General features: G+C 49.7%; 1 protein-coding gene across 4 annotated transcripts in view; it reads left to right on the forward strand.

Moving 5' to 3' along the window:
• The first annotated feature begins 7568 nt into the window (after positions 1 to 7568).
• CSMD2 (CUB and Sushi multiple domains 2) overlaps positions 7569 to 23942 on the forward strand; it is a 646653-nt gene continuing 630279 nt past the window's right edge. For 3 of the 4 annotated variants that reach the window (XM_037827786.1, XM_037827788.1, XM_037827789.1), the window contains exon 1: positions 7569 to 7868. In XM_037827786.1, the coding sequence (XP_037683714.1) occupies positions 7679 to 7868 (190 nt within the window). In that variant the 5' untranslated portion in view covers positions 7569 to 7678. The remainder of the gene's footprint in view (positions 7869 to 23942) is intronic. The other variant, XM_037827787.1, reaches the window with a different exon arrangement.

The following is a 23942-nucleotide window of genomic DNA, read 5'->3' on the forward strand; positions in this document are numbered from 1 at the left end:
TGAGTGACACAATGGGCAATATATTCAATTCTGTTTTCATAAAAGACAGAAATGCTGTTAAATTGGTCAGTTTCTCACATGAGGGTTCTCTGAAGGCAGAGCGCATAACATTAAACCATAACTCAGAGAAGGCATTTCTTTAAGGAACTTGGATAATGAAGTCTAGGAGAGATACCTTTGGGTCCATTCCACAAACATTACTGAGCACCTACTCAAGCATGCATGCATCCATCCATCCATTCAGTAAATATCAACTGAATGCCCACCATGTACCAGATATTCTGATTGGCATTGGTGACAACTGCTTGTAAGAGCTGACACCTTGACTGAGTTTTGAAGGACAAATAGGAGAACACCAGACACAGAAGGAGGAGGAGAGCCTTCCAGGCAAAATAAGCAGCAAACACAAGGTCCCAGAGGGAGGGAAGAGAGAGTGAGAGAAAGCATGGCTCATTTCAGGAGTGCAAGGGTCTCAGAACGACTGGAGCATGGGGGTGGGGAGTGGGGAACACAGAAGGTAGAGGGGCGGGCAGGGGCAGATAACAGAGGCTCTTGTAGGGACGGTCTTGCAGGGAGTTTGGATTTCACTCTGGAGGGCATGGGGAAAAGTCCAGAGAAGGTAAGGAAGCTGAGAAGTCAGGTTAGTGTTTTAGAAAGATAACTGGTGGTGAGGAGGAAGACTCATTGAAGGGAGCCAAGGGCAGAGGCAGGGCACCTGCAATGCAGCTGTTGTAAGTAATCCAAAGGGAGACCTGGGAGATGTTAAGGAAGCAGAATTGAGGGGACTCGGTGACTTCCTGGATGTGGGAGTCGAGTGGGAAGAGGAGTCCAGGATGAGCTCCAGGTTTCTGCCTCAGGAACTAGGTGGATGTGGAGACCGTTTCCTGAAATGGGTAACTGAGCAGAAGGGCAGGTTGGAGAGAAGGACTAGAAGCTGGTGAGTTCAGTTCTGAGCAGGCTGGATAGAGGGTCCTGTGGGGCATCCACAAGGAGAGAATGTCAGGCACAGAATAGGCACTGGGGACTCAGGGAGTGTTCCTGCCCTTCAAGGAGACCCCAGCCCACTAGGCAAGACAAATGAGAAAGCTGACAGTTACAGAGTGTGGAGAGTTGCAGGCAGAGGTGTACTCCCTCACACAGTTCCTCCTGAGTCCTGGACTGCTGTGAATGCTGCAGATTTGTCACGCTCCATGTTACCTCCCTGCATTTACCCAACACTGTTCTTTCTTCCTGGAAAGTGCCACTTCTCACCTCCCCCACTCCCCACACTGAGTTAGCCGCCCTTCTCTTTGTTTCCATCACACCCTATATCTCTCCTAAAGGACTTAATCATGCTCTTTAACTCCCTTCTCAATAAACTATCAACTCCCTGAGGGCAGGCACCACGGTAATGTCTTGTTCTTCTTTATATTTATTCCCTCAGCACCTAGCACAGAGCCTGGCACAAAGATTAATGTTTGTGACATGAACAAATGAATGCACGAGTGAGGAGTAAGTGAATGACTGTACAGGATGCTATAGAAAAAATGAGTGTATCTGGGTATTGCTAGCTGCTGTAACAAACCCTAGTATTCCAATGGCTTAACACTGGTAAGGTCATTTCTCATATAACAGTCAACCCAGGTGTTCCTGGTGGGTGGGTGACTTTCCTCCGCATAGTGATTTGGAGACCCACGTTTCTTCCATCTTGTGGATCTGCCATCCACTAGAGACCCAACTGCTCTGTATCCAGCCAGCAGATGGAGAAGTAAGGTGAGATGGGGGAGCAGGGGTGAGAGGGTTTTAAGGGATAAGAAAAGATCACTTCTGCTTACATTCCTTTGGCTAGAATTCTGTCTCATGACCGCACTTAACTGCAAAGGACGTTGGGTAATGTAGTCTCTCACTGATGACTCTATACCAGAGTTTCTCAGTCTCGGCACTATTGGCATTTGGGGCTGAATAATTCTTTGTTGTGTAGTGCTGCTCTGTACATTGTGAGTTGTTTAGCAACATCCCTGGTCTCCCCCCACTCCCCACCCCCACATACCAATAGCATCCTCCGGCTGTGACAACCATAAATGTCTCCAGTCATTGCCAGATGTCCCCTTTGGGGGGGCAGAATCACCCTCAGTTGAGAACCACTGCTCTATACCATGGAAGAGGGAGCATAAATCTTGATGTACACCAAGCAGTCCATGCTGCAAAATGTAACTCACCAGTAGGGGTGGGGAGGGGTTTAGGGAAGGCTACCTAGTGGGTAAGTGACACTTGAGCTGCATGATGATCAGGAGCTAGCTGAGAGAGGGAATGGTACTGCAGGCAGAGGAAACAGTACCAGTAAAGGCACAGAGGCATGCTAGCATCGCTGACCCGAGGAACTTCAAGCAGAGATGTGACCTGTGGCAGCCCCTCTCCTGTGCATATGGCCTCTGAGAAGCAGAAGAAAATTTTGATCTCTGTTTTATCACTGATGTGACTCTGCCTTTTTCCTCGTTTCACAAATGAAGAATTTTCTGCAAGAATTTGGTGGCCCCAGCATTTGGCAGAACTGGAGGAATGGCCCAGGCTGTGTGCTCCTTCTCAGTTCTCCCTCCTGATCATGCAGGCAAAAAGCCTGACCACAGTTTGTTCTGGGCTTTTTCTTTATGAACCCCTTCTGTCACCTTTCCTCCAGAAGGCAGATCACTGTCATCTCTATAGTGACAGTCTCGCCCTTGGGAAATCCTAGCTGCTGTCTGATCATGCTCATGATTTAAAAATCAACTCCCACCCCCAATTCAGAAACCCTGCTTTCCCTCTGAGCCCAACCCTTTTGCTCTGTGGACCTCCTCTGCAGCCCTGGCCGTCCTCCATCTCCCTGGCTGCTGCCTCCATTCCTATCTCACATTGCTGGAGGATCCCACTTGTTCTTTTCCTATTGGCTTCAGAAGGCTCTTTTATTTCCTTCTGGGGCCAGAGTGAAATTTTCAGGCCATCAAGTCTACAAACCCCTACTTGAATCAGGAGCATCAAGACCTTGTTTTCTTTCTAAAATGACCTCTGATCTTATCTGAATGTTAGGCTTATCTCGGCGAGTAACTATACAGCACTGGGCTTTTTTTTTTTTTTTTTTTTTTTTTTTGTATCTGGTGTCAGTTTTTCTCATTATAGGTGATAAATTTTAATCACTTTATTAAGGTATTTGTCTACCAGGTTTCTTTTTCTTTTTCTTTTTATTAAATTCAGTTTTATTGAAATACATTCACACGCCATACAATAATCCATGGTATACAATCCACTGTCCACAGTATGATAACATAGTTATGCGTTCATCACCACAATCTATCTCTGAACATTTTCCTTACATCAGAAAGAACCAGAACAAGAATAAAAAATAAAAGTGAAAAAAGAACACCCAAATCATCCCCCCATCCCACCCCATTTGTCCTTTAGTTTTTATCCCCATTTTTCTACTCATCCATACACTAGATAAAGGGGGTGTGATCCACAAGGTCTTCACAATCACACTGTCACCCCTTGTAATCTACATTATTATATAATTGTCTTCAGGAGTCCAGACTACTGGGTTGGAGTTTGGTAGTTTCAGGTATTTACTTCCAGTTATTTCAATACATTAAAACCTAAGAGGTGTTATCTATATAGTGCATAAGAATGTCCACCAGAGTGACCTCTTGACTCCATTTGAAATCTCTCAGCCACTGAAACTATTTCGTCTCATTTTGCATCCCCCTTTTGGTCAAGAAGATACTCTCAGTCCCACGATGCCAGGTCCACATTGATCCCCGGGAGTCATATTCTGCATTGCCAGGGAGATTTACACCCCTGGGAGTCGGGTCCCACGTAAGGGGGAGGGCAGCGAGTTCACCTGTCAAGATGGCTCAGTTAGAGAGAAAAAGGGCCACATCTGAGCAACAAAGAGGTACTCAGGGGGAGACTCTTAGGCACCATTACATGCAAGTTTAGACTCTCCTTTGTGGTAATGAGCTTCATAAGGGCAAGTCCCATGCTCGAGGGCTCAGCACATCAAACTGCCAGTCCCAATGTTTGTGACAACATCAACACCAGTCCAGGTGAGGATGTCCAACACATCCGCAGCACTGGGCTTTTTTGCGTTGTGATACTGTGAAGAGACCAGGACCAGTGGCTGCCGATTGCTAATCAGAACAATGCAAGGGGAAGGGGCAGGCAAGAAGCCAGCTCTGGGGGCTGGGTAAAGCGTAACACTCTCTTAGGCTAGTAAGGGGAGGGCTGTCATCTCTTGGGCTCCTGCTCCTCCCTGGCCCTGTAAACGTTTCTGGGGTGCCACCTTTCCTCCTTCTCTGCTTTTTTGCCCTCTTCAGTCCCAGCTTGAACTGCTGCAGTAGCCTTCCATGTGCTCTTCTATTGCCCTTTCCCTTCCTAGCCATTCCCCACAGAGAGGCCACAGTAGATGCCAGGTCATGACACTTGGCGTCCCTTTCCTAGCGATGAAAACCCAAGCCTCTCGTATTCAGAGCTGTCCACCGTCCCAGAGTATCTCCTATTAAAAGAACCGTGCTATACACAGCCTGAAATGGTAACTCTTATATTCTGTCATGCACTTGCTTTCCCTGCTACCCCTCACCTGAAAAAGTCCTTCCCTCCTATTTCACATTGTCTGAGAATAAAAGCCAAACTCCTCACCTACGAGACCCTTCATGATCTAGCCCCTGCCTGCCTTCCCCTACCCCCATCTCTTGACCCTCTCCCCTTGCTCGCTTTGATTCACCCCACCCTGCTCCTGTTGGTCCCCTTCCCTCTTCAGGGCCTTTGCCCATCCTCTCTACCCCCAAAGCAGCTCTTTCCCCAACTCTTTTGTCTGTCTTGCTTATTTTTAGATCCCATTCTCAAGGCCACTACCCAGAGGGGCCTTCCTTGACCACCTGCTTAGAGTATGCCCGCTCATTTTTTCTCCTAGCACCACAAACGTTTCCTTCACAGCGCTTTTACTTTATATGTATATAAAGTAAAAGCAGGCAATATATGTATTGCCTGCTTTCTTCAAGGCAGGAACCATTCACTAGGGTGTATGTTCATTATCTAGACAGCTCCTGGCACGTAACGATGCTCAAAAATTGCTGCATAAATGAATCTTCACCTTGTCAAATTCCCTATCCAGTCCTCAGGGTCCAGCCCAAATCCTATTTCCCTCTTTAAATTAGCCATCTAATTCCCCAAGTTCAAGAAAAGCTTACTTTCTTGATATGTCCCTATGTCACATGCCCCTTCTTCTGTTGTGGCGATTATTGCTGACTTGCATCTGTTATGTGGTGGCTTCCATCCCTGTCCCACATGCTTCCCAGCCGGGACCACACACTGTGCCCCTCTGCGCTGCCCACAGCCCAGCCATCCACAGGGCCCCAGGCACAGGAGGCACTCAGGAAATGCAGGTGGACCCAAATAGATCAGAGGGGCAGACAGCAGAGGATGTGAGTAACTCGGTCGCTTACAGGGATGAAATGGGTGCCCCTGCCCTCCACAGTCCCCACGGAGAAGGATGACAAAATCTTAGTAGTTGCTGATGGCAGCTGCAGAGCAAAGTTCTGGAACAGAGGAGGGGCTGGGGCAGGGTGGGGGCGGGGGGAGGCATTGTCCTGGAGCCCCAGAATCATAGAGGAAACCAGAACCCCTTCTGCCCAGCTGTGGGCTGCAGAGATTGCGGGGGCATCTCTGCCAGTTCCTTTCTCTAGAGGAGAGACCTGCCTCCAGGAGAGGGGAAAGCCCAAATTAGGAGCCAGGAGCCCACCACCAGAAAAGGCCCAGCCAATAGCCCCCACGGAGACAGGCCACCCACTCACCCACAGTCAGTCCCTCCCTCCTCTCAAGGGCTGGTGGAAAGGCCATGCCAGTCATGGCTGGCTGAGTCCTCTCCTTCGGGAGCTGGGCCTGGACAATGGGGAGCGAAAAGCCCCCTCCCCGCTGTCCCGGGGACATAAAGCACGCCTTTCACTGAGGTTCTGGCTGCTTCCACAGTTCTTGGCACCCAGCAAGGCTGCATCGGGAGGGGCGGGAAAGCAAGTGTATTAGGGGGGTGGGGACGGGGCGGGCGATTCTGAGGAGGCGCGCCAGCCCGGGGCCACAGGGCTGGCTCCCCAGCTGTGGGATGAGCTCATGCAGGGAAACCGGAACAATTCGTGGGGCGGGCACCTAGGAGGCTGCGAGAGCGTGGCTCTGTGGGAGCAAGTTTTTCTTGGGGACGAGCATCCACTCCTCCGGCCCTGCCCGCGCTACCTGACTGGCAACCCCACAGCCCCTATCCACGCCCTTCCAGGGAAATTGCCAGGCTCCACCGGCCTCCGGTCCCTGCCCCCTAGGCCTCGCAGATGCCAGAGCTCTGGCTTGGCCAAACCGCGCGACTCCCTAAGTGCGGCCTCTCTGGGGTGTCTCTGGCAAAGGGGTGCGGTGCCCATTGGCAGTTGCTTTTCCCCAGGGCGGGCCAGCCGGGACCGCCTCCCCGGGCCTTGTCCACCTCCTGCCCCTCGAGCCCCCACCCCCACCCCCCGCAGCGTCGGAGAGTTTGGCGTAGACAGCGAGGGAGCCATCGTGACTAATGGAGGAGCCTAGGGGAGACGAGACAGAGACGGCGACCGAAGAGTCAGGGTGGGGGACCGAGGCTGAGCCCTTGGGGCCTGACGGCAGAGCGACAGGGGAAGAGGTGGAGAGCGGCTTACGCTATTGGGAGAAACTCGACTGGTTTGGGGCCGTGGCAGGGAGGCGGTGGGGGGCGGGGCGGGGGTTGAAACAGGGTCAGGTTATTTAATTTTGAGGATAAACTGTTTAAGTAACTCTTGCACGGTCCTTCCACCAATCCACGCCCCACCCCCACTCCATCACACATGCACTCCTCCCTGTACCCGAAGGATTTGTTTTAGGGGAGGGGTAAGACTGCGCTGAGTCAAACGAACGCCACCCCCCCACCTCCAAATCTTAACCCGCTTCTGCCTACGCACATACCCTCCTCTCCTGGGAGAGGGTAGGAAGCCATTGTTAACGGGGCTTGTAAATGTCTCCCCCAACCTCAGATTGCAAGTTCAAAGCCACCACCCAAGATCAGCTTCTATGAGCTTTGACTTGGGAAACCGCATCTTTCTTTAGTTACCTTTTCCCAGACAGTATTCCAATTTCCAAACGTGGGAGAGGTGCGTGTGTATGTAACTGTGTGTTCGAGCGCGTGTGTCTATGCCACTTGTGTGTGTGTGTGTGCAGGGTGTATTAATGGGTGATCTTATAAATGGAAACGGGAGGAATGAACTTAAAAGAAACTGGTCAATTGTAAAACAAACAGGAATAAACAACCCTTTAGATGTAATCTGTGGTTTATTTGGAGGTGGCGCTGAAGAGGAACCCCTTCCCCCCAATATTTTTTCCTTTGCTGCGCCTCCACCCCCAGCATTTGGAGTGACGGAGAAGCGGCTCCAGAGTGATTAATCCGGGGATAATTCCACCCCCCTCCCGCCCCCCGGCGCGAACCCCGCGAAGCGGGATTGGAGCGAGTCATTTCCGAGAGCGCAGCGCGCCTCTCCCCGGCCGGGCGGACACTTGGTTCATTCCAGCCGCATAAGCTCAGGGCTCCCGCGTACCGGGATTTTTCCGAGCAGAAAAAAGCTCCACAGCTCTCCTGACCTCCTTTCTCCTCGGCGGCTAGCGGAACCTCTCCCTCGGCGCTGCCGGCCGCGCCATGCCGCGCTCACAGGGATGGGAGCAGGGGCGCTGCGGCTGCCCAGCAGGGAGGGATCGCGGCAAAGCCGGGATTTCGGCGCTCGTGCCGGGCGCAGGGAGTCGCTGGGGCCGGCCGCTATCGCCGCCAACGCCGCCGCCGCTGCTGCTGCTGCTGGGCTGGGGGCTGCTCAGCGCCTCCGCCGCCGCGGGTAAGTCCGGCCGCACCAGGCAGCCAGCGGCCGCCGCGCGCCCCACCCGAGCCTCGAGCCCAACCATCCTCGACCCGGTGCCCTCATCCCCCCCCGTACCCGGCCTTAACCTCACACCTGTCCAGTCGCCCACCTTCATCCTTATCCTCGCCTCTCTCTGCCCCCAACCGCCCACCCACCCTCAACTACGTCCTCACCTCCACCCACACCCCAAACCCAGCCGCAACTTGGCCGGATCCGGCTGGTGTGGGGGGCTTGGGAGGCAGGCATCCCCGCCCGGGGTTGCGGGGCACCCGGACAGTGGCTTCAATTTCTGCATCCTCCCAGCCTCCAAGGTGCCAGGCTTTTCCCCGATAAACTTTCCCGGAGCCCTACCCCGCTCGCGATTGTGGTTGGCACACCGTCTGGGGTCTGGAGAGGAATGGCGCGCCCTCTCCCCATTTCCGCGTCTGTCGGGTTTCCCCTTCCCTGCCCCCGCCCATTTTCTCCAGAATGAAGCTCGCGCCCCCGCCGGAACCTCCCCGAGACTGCGGCCGCCATCCCCCTCCCCAATGTCCCCCTCCCCCGGCGCTTCAGGCTAGGAGGGGGGGGGTCAGGTGGACTCGCGCCCAGGGTGGGGGACCCGCGCACGCGTTGCAGGAGGGCTCAGGTGGGGGTTGGAGGGTGCTGAACTACGAGAGGCGGGGGCGGGGGTTGTACCGGGGGTGGGGGAGGGAGTGTCGCCGCCAGGCTCCGCGCCGCCACATCCCCCTCGGTACCCACTCCGCGCCAAAGTGCCCTTTCCCGCGCCCTGCTGCAGCCGAGCGCCCGGGCTGCGGCAGCGGCGGCGCGGGCGACGGGACCCGCTCCCCGCCACCGAGTCGGGGAGGGGGGCAGACCTGGCGGGTGCTTTGAGTCCCAGAACTTCGCGGGCGTCTGGCTGCAGCTTGCAGATCCGGAGAGGCACGTGGCCTTTCGAAGGAACCCAGTTCCTGGTGGGGGCCACTGGCTCCTACTGGTCCCCTCCCACTTTACCCCCTGAACCCCTCTGAAGCTTAGCTCTAGCTACAGCCTAGAAAGTTCAGTGTGCCCGGGTGGGGACGGGTCCAAATGGGCGGCGCCTGGAGCCGTATTTTCATTTAGCCGGAGGCTGCCCACTGAGGGAGAAAATCTGAAACACCTGCTGCCAAGCCCCGGACCTGGGTCACTTCCGGCCTGGAACCGGATTATTTTTTTTTATTTTTTAACCACCGATTGAACCTCTGAAGGCTTGGCCTCGGCCACTCCAGCACTCCAATGCACCTGTCTTGAAAAGTGCCCTCATGCCCTGGCAGGCCAGTGAGTGGCGAGCTATCCGGCCCACTGTGGATCCCAGCATCTCATGAGGCCCTCCCGGCAGACCATGCCGCCTGCCCCTTAGCTGGGGAGTGCTAGAGTTCCCGGGGCAGGGAGGGGGCCCCGAGGCAGCCCCGACTCTCATCCCCATTTGACGGGACCTTCTCGGGTTCTCCTAAGAGTCATAGCTACCGACACCCAGAGAGGGGCGCCAGCGGTGCGCGCGCCTGGGAGCTCGGACACACACCCACACCCACTGGAAGTCTTTTCCTACCAACGTTTCTGGTCACCCAGACCTGCCACATTGGCACTGGGGGGACGGCTGCTACGGCCATCCTGCCTCTCGATGTTTATCCAGGCGAGACCCCTGCTCTGGCTTAGCCAACGGGAGAGAATCGCCCAGATCTGAATGAACTGCTTTTCTGGCTAGATTTGCCTCTGCCCCTTGGGCAAGTCATGCCCCTGGGGAGAGAAAAAGGCCGACTCACCGGAGCTTGCACATTGCTGACTGTGCTGGAATCCTGCCTTGTAGACATATATTTGCTCAGTTCTTTGGTCCTTAGAGAAGTTGGGGGTGATGGTGGTTATGGCTTGGGGGGAGGGTGTAGTTGCTGTCTGGCAGGTCAGGGCTCTGGCTTCCAGTGCTTGACTGCATTCTTTTAAAACCTTTCCCGCATTTAGATATGCTATTTGGCCCTGCAGGCAGCAGAGATTTGGAAATGGACTCCGTGACAGATGATCAGCAGGATTTGGCATATTAGAGGGGTAGCACATTCATTTTATGTTCTTTTCACACTGTTGACTTTAAAAGATGCTTAGGACTGAACAGTCTCCCTTATTTGACCAGGTGATGTCTGGATAAAATGAAAAAAGGATTTGTTAAAGAGGGAGCCTCCTCATCCACCTTTATCTTCTTACCGGAGCCCCTGCCATCTGGGTCCTGCCTCACCCCCTCCCCCTGAGACTTCCTTCAGTTACCTCCTTTCTCCATTATCCATCAGTCTTCTTCCCTTGGCCTATAAACAAGTTCATGTCTAACCAAAAACAAGCCAACGAGACATCCTGGCCCTCCTGATATCTTTTTCGCCACCATCTCATCTCTTGTTCTCCTTTACAAGTCAACTCTCTTCAAAGGGGTTCTTCCACTCATTTTCTCTACTTCCATTCACCTCCTGCAGTCTGGTTTTCCTTCCTAAGACTCCACTGAAACTCTAGAAGAAAATCATCAGTGACCTCCCTACTTGCTAAATCTGTTGTGCTTCCTCTGTGCTTCTCTTCCTTCCCCTCCCTGTGGCTTTGGACGCTTTGGATCACTCCTTTTAAAATTTCCCATCCTGGGGCTTCTGGGATGCCATGCCTTACTGATTTTTCTCTTACCTCTTGGGTGTTCCTCCTCAATTTCTAATAGTAGCACTTACTCCCCTTCCTTAAGTATGGTGCACTGAAGCATCCATTCCTTGTACTTTTCCCCCATTTCCTTTCACCACTTCCTGGGTAAGCTCATCCATGCCATGTCTTTTACTTCCACACTCTGAAGGTTCCAGATAGATCTCTCCTGCCAAGACATTTCTCCTGATATATATCTGTTGGCTTCCTCACCCACAGAAACTCTAGATCTAGGCAGCCTGCATATCCAGCTGACTCTTGGGCATCTTCACCTGGATGTTTCCCTTCCAAAGCAAGCTCATTAGCTCCTCTCCCAAGCCTGATATTCCCCACAGCCCAGAAACCTTAAGATCATCCTTCATTCTTTCCTTTCAGTTACTTCCCTTATTAGCTGGCCACCAAGTCTGACCCAATATCAGTCTCAAGTCTAGCTGCTTTTCTCTGGATTAAGAAGCTCTGTGTGGTGAAAAGGTTATGATGCCACCCATTCCCTTAATAAGTATTCCAAAATAACAGCAATACTCAACTGTAAAATAAGTGTAAGAAATTCTGACAAAGTTTTGATTTTCCCCATGCCATTCACTGGCATTCATTGCTTTAAAATAAAAATCAAATACCAGATTATGTTTTTAAAAATTGCTCCTGTTTTGTTTGTTATCTATGTGCTTGCTTAGTTGCCTCTTGCAAACTGGAGCACTGATGGATGGTACAAATTGAATTGTATTGAAAGTCTTTATTTGTCTGCCTCACATAAACTGCGAGCCTCCTGAAGTCAGGGAGAGGGCCTTATTTCTCGCCATGTCCCCAGCACCCAGCTCAGGGCCTGGAATAGAGTTGGTTCTTGATAAATGATTGTTAAATCAGTGGAGGTTTCTTTTTTTTTAAACTGTCCTTTTTTTTTTCTTGGGCATTTTTCCAGGGACTGATAAGTCTAAAACAGGAGTTTCAGGGGTCAAGGAAACCAGCTGGTTTGCAGAGGTAATGAGATGACAAAGACACCTGGTCCCCAGTTGCTTTTCCCCTGGAACTAAATGTCACAAATTGGTAAGAAAGCTCCCTGGAGTCTAGAACCAATGCAGCAGTAGCCCATGGCATTCCTTTTCCTACCCACCTCCCACCCAAAGGAAAAGCATATAACTGCTCAGTCACCACTGTGGGTATGGATTTGAATTTCCGTTTGCAAACGAGCTGTGGTTTTATGTTTTGTTTTTTTTTTTTAAATAGAGCTGACTTCAGCTAACAATGCTGAACCATATTTAAGGGTCAATGTGTGGCTTTGTTGAAGGTGAGGCTAGAAGAATACACAGGGGGCTGGAAGCCAAATTGCAGTTTCAAATAGTACAAGATTTGTGTTTGTCTAGAAGAGCCTGTGGGTGCTTCAGCAGCACCACCTTGACTCATGGGCCTGGCCTGCCTCTGTTTCCTTGTTGCTGTTACATCAGCAGAACTAAGGGAATCTCATTTCTCAGCAGAGCCTTTTTGGAGACCTGGCTGATCTCAGAACCTTTCAAGGCTTGGGTTCTCCACCTGCAAAAGGGACAAGCAGTTCCTGCATTGTGGGAAGGGTTAGAAATTTGACATGCAGCAGGTTCAGCACAATGCCTGCCTCATTGAATGTGCCCATTAAATGGAAGCTGGGGCTGAGAAGGAACAGTGAGGACAAAGAAAGCAGCCAGGAAGTCTGTGCCTTCATCATGTCCTCACCCACTTGCTGTTCTCAGAAGGTGGTTCTGTGCACCTGGGAGGATAACACCAATGGCTAATGTTGACTGATCTCACCATGTGCTTGGCACTGTCCCAGGCATCTGCATATAACTTGATCGTCAAAGCAACCCAGTGAAATTGGCAATATCATTATCCCCTTTTTATTGATAAAGAAATAGGTTCAGAGAGGACATGTAACTTATCCATGTAATAAGTAAATGGCCAAGCCAGGGTTTCAACTCAAGTCTGTCTGATTCCAAATCCCTTACTCATAACACGCTGTCTTCTTCTGCCTTGCTGTTTGCTTGGGGCTGCCCCAGTTAGTTATGCTATGCTGGTTTTGGCACCTGAGGTCTGGATCCCAGACTCCTCAAGCAGCTGTCATCCATCCATCTCCACCACCAGCTCCTGAGGGGTGACTTGGTTTCTGATTTTCTGGCCCCAAACACCCATCTCAACTGAACTCTGCTGTGGTGCTCATTACTTCCTGCATTTCCCTTGTAGGATGCATCATGGCGTATCGGAATTTCTTGTTTAATGAGGTGGTGTCTTCTTTCTTCCCTAAAGGACTATGAACTCAGGCGGCACAGAGTAGCCCAACTCACAGAATATAGTAGAGACTCAGTAACAACCACTGAGAGGATCAGAAGCAAGATTTCTGGAACTCAAAGCTTCCTTTCCCTCTAACTGTTCTCTTAGACATTCCCCAGACACTTGGAAGCTGGGAAGAATGGGAACTGATAAAGGGGCATCCCCAAGTGGGAGGCAGCCCCAGGCCCATTTGCATAGTAATAATATTTCTCCTTTACTGAATGCCGGCTGACTGCTTCCTTGACATCACTGCCATTCAATTCGCATAACAACCCAGGCACTTTAGTATTATATTTGAAGAAACTGAGGTGCAGAAATTAGGCAATTTGGCCAAAGTCATAAAGCAGGTAGATGAAAGAGGCAGGATTAACCTCAGGGCCACCTGATTCTAAGGCCCTTGCACTCTTAACTCATGGAAAGGACTGGTTAGAGTGCGGGGCCCATTGTTAACGTTCAAAATAGGTTAGATGCTATTACTATTACTTCTACTACTATACTCTACTTGCTTTTTGCACCAGCCTTTTAGAATTATAAGAGAAAAACCTAGGCACTATGTCACTCCAAGTTTCCGCCATATGCGGCAGCTAGAGTATTTCCTTCCCTCTTTGCTGCTGTCACTAAAAACACACTTGTTAGAACCTTGCCAACTCACTTAATCCGTCACCCCATGCTAGTATTCCTCTTCCTAGAGAGGTAAAGAGAGAGGAACCTCTAGCTCCTCCTAGAGGTTGGAGAATGCCTCTGACACTGCCCGCCCTGGGTTTCTCTCCTTGGGTGGGATATGACCTCCCAAACCCCCCTGCCTGCCAGAGATTTTGGAGAGTTTCCCTGGCAAGTGGGGAGCATCTAGGAAAACCTGCAAACGGAGAATTATTTCAAAGTCCTCAGCTTCACAGAGACTATTTCAGGGTTCACTGGCTGTAAGTGGAACTTGGCTCCCTTGGGCCCACCAGAAACAAAGAATAGGCTGGCATTGTGAAGGTTTCTTAACTTGAAAATGGTGATGCGATCCTTAGAGCTCTTCCCTAGCTCTTGTCTCTTAAGGGAACAAAGGAAACTCATGTTTATTTTCACCCTGCACTCTTGAGAGCCCAACTCCTTGGATTATCTTCTCACACCCCTCCTTTAATGATGATAGCCTGTACCTTCCTTTCTTTTCTCCCACTCAAGTACACACTTGACTCTTAGATCCTTGGACAGAGGGTGGGACCCTTTGGCTTTCTCAGGTGGCTTCAGGTACCATGAAGGATGGTCATGTTTCTATATATACAAATGAGAGCTTTGGTCAAGCAGGAAATGAGAGGGAAGGGGATGGAATGGAGTACAATTGTGTAATTTGAGAAGGACTGGGATCAAGCAGGAGAGGGTGACTTGGGATAGGATCAAGAGTGGGTTGGATTGTATTTAGATGGGATAGATGGAATGAATTGGAATGGGTTGAGATGGAAAGTTGAATGGAATAGGATGCAGTGAGATGGGATGGTTTGGGATGGGATTGAGAGGGTGGGATATAGAGTATTTAGAAGATTGACTGGGTTGGGATAGGATGGGATGGGGTGGGAGGGGAATGAGTTAGAATGAATTAGGATGGGATGGGATAGAATAGAATGGGCAGAGTCAAGGTGGGTTAGAATGGGACAATTGGGACTTGGTGAAGTGGAGGTGGGATGTGTTGTGATGGAATGGGGTGAAGAAGGAGTGGGTAAGTATGTCCTGGGATATACTGAAGTGATTTGGATCAGGTGAGCGGGGATAGGATACATAGCCAATTTAGCAGGGAGGGAACTAGAACAAAATCTGCTTCACATGATTATAGCATCTTCCTCCCCAGAACTCCTTGAATTTGGTCAGTTTCTTACTTGACCGAAATATGAAATTTCCAACAGGTAGGAAGTCCCCATCAGCCCTTGGTCCCACACTGGGCATGGAGCTAAAATTCTAGAGGCTCCACTCTTTTGCCATAAGGGATCATTCTTGGAGAGCTGGGAGTCCTGGGTTGCCACCATACAAACCCTGCCAGACAAATATGGCAGGAGCATGCCAGGAACACTGTGCAGCTCATGTTGAACACAACCACAGACAAGGCACGTGCTTGTCCTCAAGCTAGGAGGGTGGCTGTACTCACAGAAAGCAAAACCCTGGGTGGCATAGGGGCTCAATCCCATGGCCCTCCTCTTTTGGGGAATCTCCCCACTGGAAACTGCCTTTTACTTTCTACCTATTTGTTTCTGTATTGTTGGAAAATTTTAAATGGAACTGGTCCCTAAGGGGATGTCTGTCCTATCCTTGAAAATCATCATTAGGAGGAACTTTCATGATTCTAAAAATAATATATGTATTGTTAAATTACTGAGCACACCAAGATAACTCTTAGAAATTTATTTGAAAATCTCCTGTGTAGTCCAGAGCAGAAAATAAGGGATCATATTACAGCACAAATAGCCTTCCTTCCTGCTAGGGTCTAATTTATACTCAATTAAGTGCAATTTTAATCTAGGAACCTCAAAAAATAATGTGTCCATCTTCTAGATTTTAAATAGGAAACAGAAGAAGTCCCATCATTAAGTAGCTAAATCTATTGATTGAAAGCAAGCAAGTGAAACCATTGTAACTTTAAAGGGGAAAAGCAGAGACTTTGAATTTTAGACCACTTGAGCTGTTAGAGAACACGCAGTCATTTTGTGCAGAGAGATTGGTAGGCTTTCTGAGATGAGCAAGTGTGGCAGAGTTGACTCAGTTCTTCGGGTTGGCGCCTGTCTCCCCACCTTCCCCTGCTCCTTCCCCCACCCCACCCCAAGTCTTACCACATCCTGACCCTCACTGTATCCTCCATCCCCATTTCAGGGGTGAGGATCAAGGATGAAGAGAGGCTCAGAGATGGGGCGAGGCTTAATGATGAGATGTGGGTGTCCAGCATGTTACTGTCAATAAGAATGTGAAAGTTTAATGATTTCCTTTCTGTCCGGGTTAAAATATTCTTAGCATGAAAACAGCCATCTTAAGTGATTAGCAGCCACTCAAGGAGGTACCCCTGTGGCCCTGCCCTCCTGGCCCTTGTCATGTGCACTGTCCTCCAAGGGCTGACCCGTGGCAGAGCTGGAGCTGTGAGGAAGGCCTCATTTGGCCTGGGAGTCAGGAAACCAGGCTCTCCAGCCTTAGCCTTGCCCCTAACAACCTATATGACCAAGAGAGAATCATTTCATCTTCCTGGGCCTCCGTTTTCTCCCCTGTAAAGTGGGAATGGCAGTACACACCTTGACAATGTAATGCCTGACTTGGAAGCTCTTTAACCAACAAAACAAACTAGAAGGAAGAGATGTTAGAAGAGGACCAAAAAGGCCACTACTCTAAATCCCATCCAGTGGGCGATCCTTTCTAGTGGTCCAGCTGAGTTGGCTTTCCTGGGCTGGCATGCTCACTACCTCAGCAGATGCTGATTCAGGCAGGAAAAGATCCCATGGTGTAGGGGCGGTGGGAGAAGGAGGGTGGACTTGCTCAGCTTCCTGGCCCTGATCCATGTTACTCTCCAATGGCTTGAGTGACTGCTCCCAAAACTGGAAATGGAGGCAACAGGCAATCCTAAAACCCCGTCTACAGCTCATCAGAGATCCTGGCTGCAGACTCCTCCTCATTCACCCCTAGGTTCAGTCTGGTAGTAGTAACTTGCTCTGGCTTCGCTTTCACAGACACATCCATCTAGGGCACAAGATCTGCACTGAGAAATTCCCCACACTCAAGGGCCACTGGGATTCAAGGGCCTAGGGACATTTTGTTCCAAAAAAAAACATGGAAAGAGGAAAATGTTTCAGCAGTAGTTTCTCTGAGTCAAGTGGAAGGCACAGTTGTTTGTTTTTGTTTTCTGCTTTTTTTTTTCCCAATCTCAGGTGCATAACATTGAATTAATCCTGCTCTCAGTCCGTAGCCCTTTATTATCATCTTTCTATGCACAGCTCGTCTTGTTCTACTTCAGATGTTTTCCTTCTTTCATCCCCAGTTCCCAAGGCTATTGTTGCCTTTTCCCATAGGTACACACTCTAATATATGTGATACATGTCTTGAAATATACATGGATCCTTAAAAAATATTTAGTGTTTTTGTGTGTATATGTATTTTTAAGTTACACAAATGGCATTGAACTATAAATTTCATCCAATTTCTTTATTTACACAATGCCGTATGTCCTAGTTTGCTAATGCTGCAGAATGCAAAACACCAGAGATGGACTGGCTTTTATAAAAAGGGGGTTTATTTGGCTATACAGTTACAGTCTTAAGGCCATAAAGTGTCCAGGGTAACACATCAGTAATCAGGTACCTTCACTGGAGGATGGCAAATGGCGTCCGGAAAACCTCTGTTAGCTGGGAAGGCACGTGGCTGGCATCTGCTCCAAAGTTCTGGTTTCAAAATGGCTTTCTCCCAGGACATTCCTCTCTAGCAAGCTTGCTCTTCTTCAAAACGTCACTCGCAGCTGCACTCCATCCAGTCTCTTTGAGTCAGCATGTTTTATATGGCTCCACTGATCAAGGCCCACCCTGAATGGGTGGGGTCACATCTCCATGGGAGTATCCCACCAAAGTCACCACCCACAGCTGGGTGGGGCACATTCCAAGCAAATCTAACCAGCACCAAAACATCTGTCCCACAAGACCACAAAGGTAATGGCATTTGGGGGACACAATACATTCAAACCGGCACACCATATTTTAAAGCTCTAGCCATGCTGCTGGTGTGCATCTAATCTGTCATTTCTAAGTACTGCATTGCATTACGTCTTGTACATCCATCACATTTTACATGTCCTTTCCCTGGAAATAGACCCCTGGCTTGGCTGTAACTCCTCCAAACCATGCAGAAAGTTCTAAAGACCACCCATGTACATGCTTTCTTGGGACACTATGTGAGAATAACTCCGGGCTTTACAAATAAAGGATTGGGCCCCTGAGTTAACATGTTAAATTTTCTATGTTCTGCCATATTTCGTTCCAGAATGGCCATGCCAGGTCACATTGCCACCAAGAATGTACAAGAGTCGTTTCCCATATCCTCACCAGTGCCTAATGTTATCCAGCTTTCTAATTGTTGCCCTTCTGAGGATTCAAAATGCTGTTTTATTGTTTTAATTTGCATTTCTTTGATTACTGAGGAGTTTAAAGATCTCTTCTATGCTCGCTGTTTGAGCTTCCCCTTTTGAGAAATGCCTTTTCATCTTTTGCCCATTTTTAAATTGTTTCCTGCCTTATTTTCTAAATTGTTTTTGGTTGATTTGCGGAAGTACCTTTTACATTCCAGATACTGCCTTTTGTTGGCTTTAGAGTTACAAATAACTTCTCTCAATCTATCACCTCTCTATTTTGTGTATGGCATCAATTTGTTATAGCCATCAATGTTTTGTGGAATGCAAAAGTTGAGACATATGGGGGAGCCAGTGATCTAGGAGTCAGGTCGGCTTCCAAAGCCTACCTGATCTACCCCCTTCACGGTTAGCTCCCTATATAGGGGACTTTTAGGAGCCCCAGAGCCTTCCTGTCCATCTGGGCTCCCAAATCCTTGAGTAGGTCTCCCTTAGGGGTCAGCGTGCTGTGTTTCCTGAAAGCTCCGATTAAATTATGCATAACTTACTTGGTGGGTGCAACACAGCTCGACCATTACTCAGTCCTCCCCCAGATGTTTTTTGAGGGTTGCCCAGTGCCAGAGCTCTCAGATGCACTGGGGACATGGTCAGGTTTCGTGGATAAGGGCACCTAAGGGAGGCAAATATCCAGACTCAGGATCAGGAAAAGCCCTGGAGCAAGTGATATTTGAGCTGAGATCTGCAGGAGCAGATGAAGAGGGGAGCAGGGGAAAAGTATACTGGTAGTGAAAACTTATCTGCATAGGCTCTTGGTTGAGTGAAAGCAAGGCACATTCAAGGTCTGGAAGCGATTCATTGTGACACGAAGGCCTTTCTAACTTAATAAGGGCAAGGAGAGTCGAGGGTTTTGAGCAGGGGAGTGGTTGACACTGCAGGTCTCTAAAGGAGCAAGCACCCATGAAGTAGGGCCTAGAGTGAGGGTGCTGCTGGGGATGGCAGGTCGTGGTGTAGGTGATTGGAGTCCCATGGGAAGAGGTCAGCAAGGAGTCTCTTAAATGCCTTAAGGCAGGAGGGGATGATGGGATCCTTTTCCTTCTACTTTCCCTCTGCCATGTTTCCAATCTTCCCAGAGAGGGTAAACATTTGATAAAACTGTCAAAAGTACATAAAACCCACTCCATAAATTCTGGGACATAAATCACTGTTCTGTGAATCCTGCCCTGAAGGACAGTTATAAACTACCAAAGGCCCAGGAATATCTAAGAGAACAGGGGAGGGAGAGATGGGTGGCAGGGGAGCTTCACCCAGGAGGTGCAAGCAGGCTCTTGAAGGGTGAGCAGGCAATGGGTTGGAGGTGGAAAATATCGAAAAGGACATCTTAAACTGAGGGAAAAGCCTGCACACAGGTTTAAAGCAGCAAGATGTGTTTGGGGGATGTCAAGTTTCCATCACCCCTCCACCATCATCGTCCTCATATCTTTTTCTTCTTCTTCTTCATCATTGTCATCATCATCATCATCACCATGGAAGCTGGCATTTATCAGGCATTCACTAGGTGTTAATTCCTCACTGAAACCTTACAACACTCCTAAGGAGTTGGTCATTTTGCAGTGAATATATGGAGTGTCTTAGTTTGCCGCAGCTGCTAGGACAAATACCACACAATGGGTTGGCTTAACCAATGGGAACTTATTGGCTTAGGATTTTGAAACTAGATTACAAAATCTAAATATTGGCAAGGCTTGCTTTCTCCCCAAGACTGTAGAGTTCTGGTTCTGGCTGCAGACAATCCTTGGGGTTCCTTGGCTTTCCTGTCACATGGCAATGTCCTCTCCTTTCTTTTCCTGGTTCCCTCTGACTTCTGGCTTCTTCTTTGGCTCTCTCTTTATAAGGTCTCTAGTAATCTGGATTAAGGCCCATCCTGCTTAGTTGACCACACCTTAACCAAAACTAACATCTTTAGGTGCTCCTATTTACAATGTGTTCATATCCAAAGGAATGTGGATTAAGATTAAGAACACGTCTACACCGGGGTACATAATTCAATCTACCACATGTTGGTTTATGGAGGTTAAGTAATTTGCCCATGACCATGCAGCTAGGCGGGGAGAGAACCTGGATTTAAACTCAATCTGATCCCAAGGTTAAAAATGTAGATTCACAGGCCCTCCCCCAGATCTTCTGAATCCCAGTCTCTAGGAGCAGGGCTAGGGAATCTGCATCGTTAAAATGTTGCCATTATTCTTGCTAAGTCTGTGGCTCCCCAGGTCTGAAGGCGAAACCTCAGAAGAGATCTGCCTTCCGTCATCCGTGCGCCTCTGCTCACTTTCTGATGCCCTGTGTCTTAACCATGCCTGGGAATGAACAGAAGAAGGGCTGCAGATGCTGGGTGGCTTTGGAACAAATGCATATGCCCAGTCCAGACCTGGGCTGCCCTTCATAGCACCGCCCCCTTGCTTCCCTCTCCCCCCATCTCCCAGCCTTTGTTATCAGCCCCAGCACTGGTGGAGGCTGGAGAACCCAGAGGTGGTCACCCAAGAACAGCCAGGTTTGTGTCGCTGAGATTAGGCAGCCCCTCCAGAGGAGACTGCTAGCCCAGAAGGCCGCATTAGCATTCCTGAACTGCTTACCACACTTAACAAAAAGCCTGTCGGGGAGCTTGGAGCTCCTGAATCTCCTCCACCAGCCCCGGATTTGTTAGGTGAGAACATTCACCTCAGGGGAGTCTTATCCTCAGCTCCCTCCACCGTGCTAATTCCCATTATTCTAGATTTACGACTAGCTGGGGAGCAGACACAAAGTGCAGAAATGCCATTGTCCTCAGGCCCGTCAGTGGAAGGCAACTGGCATTTTAGGGCAGAGCCACAGTGGGCTAAGGCAGGGGTCTGCCAGCCAGAGCGGAGATGCCAGTGGGTTCTGGGGGGAAGCTCCGAAGGATGGGGCCAAGGAGGCCTGGTTCAGGCCCTCACTTTGTTCAAGGCTGGACGGGGCCCAGCCACCGGGGAGGAGCCAGGAGGGGTAGAGGGGCCCTAACCTGTGGAGGGCCATTTAGAGAGTCTGCAATCCCAGTGAGGAGCCAGGGGGCTTGGCAGGAAAACTGAGGCAAAGGTCCAGTTATGCAAATAGGGATCCTAAGGCAGGCCCAGGGATGGCATTCATTCATTCATTCATTCAACAGCGTGTTTCTGGAATTCCAGGAAGTGAGATGGAGACCGTTAAGTAGGTATACTGGGGGAGTCTGAGAAGCACTAGGACTTGCATTCTCTGAGCCCAAACTTTGGAGTAAGGCCAATCCCAGGCCAGTTCTGACTCTAGTTCATTCTGAGCCTTAGTTGCTGCGTTAGTAAAATAGGGTGAAAATCTTAGCCTCACAATCATGCTTGTGAAGATCCATGCTTATGAAATGCCTAGGTTTTTTTTTTGGTTTGAAGAGTCTATACCACATTGAAAGCAGGAGTTTTGTCAGTTTTGTTCCCCACCGTGTCCCCAGCACCTGGATCAGTGCCTGGAATATGGTAGATGCTCAATAAATATTTATTGAATGAATGAATGAATGAATGCTCATTAAGTGGCTGTCAGATCAAAGCAAACACCCTCCAGGCTTCTTGCTGCAGTGAAGACATAGTGAGGTTTTCCTTTCTGTTATGCTGTGCCAAATTTTGGCAGATTCCCCAAGGTGATGGATTGCTGATTGGCTGGGGCAAGGGCTGAGGGGAGTTTTCGATACAGAGCAATGCAGATGGCTGTTCTGCCTTAACCTGAATTTCAGAAAGGCTCTATTATTGCTGAAATCTCTAAATTGAAAGCCCTTGTTAAAATGAAATTTTGTGGGAGGTGTTAGCCATTAACATGTTAGTAAGAATGAGCTGATCAGTATGGAGAGAAAAGGGTCGGATAGGACTAGAACACAGGACTGGTATATTTTGCTAAGGAGTGATGAGAGAGTAGACTGTGTATCTGGACCCACCAAATGCCCCTAAGCCCCAGAATTTGAACCCAGAATTTAATCTGACCCACCCTGCTCCTCTCTTCCCTCTTGATCCAGCCCCTGTTGGCCCCTTCCACTCAGCTCGGTTCCTGGAGCATCCTGCTCCTGGCTCTGGCCCACTCTGTACTTCAGGCTCCACCTTGGGACCCTTCTCATCTCTGGGGCAGCCTTACCCACTCACTTCCCTGAACATACTTGTCTCCTACTTCACAGAAAAACTGACACTAAAGGAAACAGTTGTGTGAACTCTGCTGTTGAACTGGTGATGAGCAGTGCTGAGGACGCTGTGCCCCGCTTGACCCAGGAATGTCACTGCCGCAATTGGCATCCTTGCCGCCATGTCTCCAACCCCTCCCTCACTGCTGTTTCTTTCCCATTAGCCCATAAATATGCTTTTTGTTCCATCTTAAAAATACACTGAACAACACCCCTTCCTTGCACCCCCCTTTTGGCTGTCACCCTGTCTCTCTCCTTCCCTTCCCCACCATACTTCCTGAGACAGTGTCTGCCAATTCATTTCTCAGCCTGTCATCTGGCTTCCTCTCTGCGCACTCTAGGGGAAGCACTCCAGCCGAGGGCACTGTGTGATTTCCTATTTACCAAATCCCAGCCTCTCTCTTGGCTTCTCGCACTTTTGGTCCGGCCGCAGCCTGCCTCTTGACCTCTGGTTCGTCCTTCTGTCTTGCTTCCATCTCTTCAGCATCTGACTACTTATCACCCTCACCCCCTTAAAATTTGCTTAAATATTGGTGCTTCTAGGTCTTTGGCCTTAGCCCTCCTCTTTTTTTTTTTTATTCTACATTCCATTCATTCCTGTGGCTTTAACACTACTATCCAAGTGCTGATAATTCCCAAATATGGGTCTTCAATCAAGACCCTGCCCTTGAACTCCAGACGCACACACCCACCTGGATGGTCCACAGCCCTGCCCCCATTCAGCGTGCCACAAATGAACTCTTCATATCTATTGTCACATATACAGTGCCCTCCCGCCACAGCAATTTTTACAAAATTCTTTTGTGTCCCAGCTCAGTGACTTGACTCACCAACCGTGTATCTTCTTAAGCCAGAAAGCTGGGGATCATCCTTGAATTCCTCTCCCACCCACTTCCGTTTTACCAATTGGCAACCAAATCTTGTGGCTTCTGTCTTCCAAATGAGTCTCACGTCTGCCACCCCCTTCCTCCTCTGTCCTTGCTGGTGGCCAGGGTGCAGACCTCATCCCTTTGTTCCTGGACAGCTGTAACACAGCACACTCTTGCAACTACAGTAGCCTTCAGCTGCTCTCCCCACAGGCATTCTTGGCTTCTTCCAACTGATGGTCCACACTTCAGTCAGAGAGATACAGGGGAGGGGCTTTACTCTTGGGGATGGGAGAGGAGGGGTAAGACAAAGATCATCGACAAAAGTTGGTACCCCTTGAAGAAGTGGCAAAGAATCTGAAACTCCTAGGGAAGAGTGAGCCTTGGAAGGTGTTTAAACTGATATGCTGCTAACACCCTTGCTCTATTGGGGTTCTGATTGATGGCGTGTAAGGACCAAGAACACTAGTCAAATGGAAGGGAAAACACTGATTCATTCATGAATAGCTGGGCATGTGCCTGATGCCCCTCAAAACACAGTCCTCTTGGTCCATAATGCTGGAGAACATGGCTCGGGTCTGAGGCCACGTGGTGCTTTCCGGCTCCCACCAGGAATCTAAATCTTGGGAGCTGTGCAGCCAGGAACACCTGCAGAATCGGGGCTCTGTCAGGGTCTGCAGGGCACAACTCACAGTCCACTTCTGCACCCAGCTGCCAGGATGGGAATGGTGGGCTTGCTCTACCCACCTGGTTTCATGGAGATTGGGGTGTCTGGTGGACATGCTTTGCCTTTCAATTGAGTGACCCTGCCCACCAGTAAGACCTGGCCCAGGGAGGGGTGGGGTAGAGAAGGAGAAAGGGCAAAAGTGCCTTCCCAGCCATCCCTGGCATGGGAGAAAGGGAAGTCATCCTCTCTTCTTTATTCTGATTCTGCCATC

The sequence above is a fragment of the Choloepus didactylus genome, chromosome 2 (genome assembly GCF_015220235.1).
Source record: "Choloepus didactylus isolate mChoDid1 chromosome 2, mChoDid1.pri, whole genome shotgun sequence".
Lineage (NCBI taxonomy): Eukaryota > Metazoa > Chordata > Mammalia > Pilosa > Megalonychidae > Choloepus > Choloepus didactylus.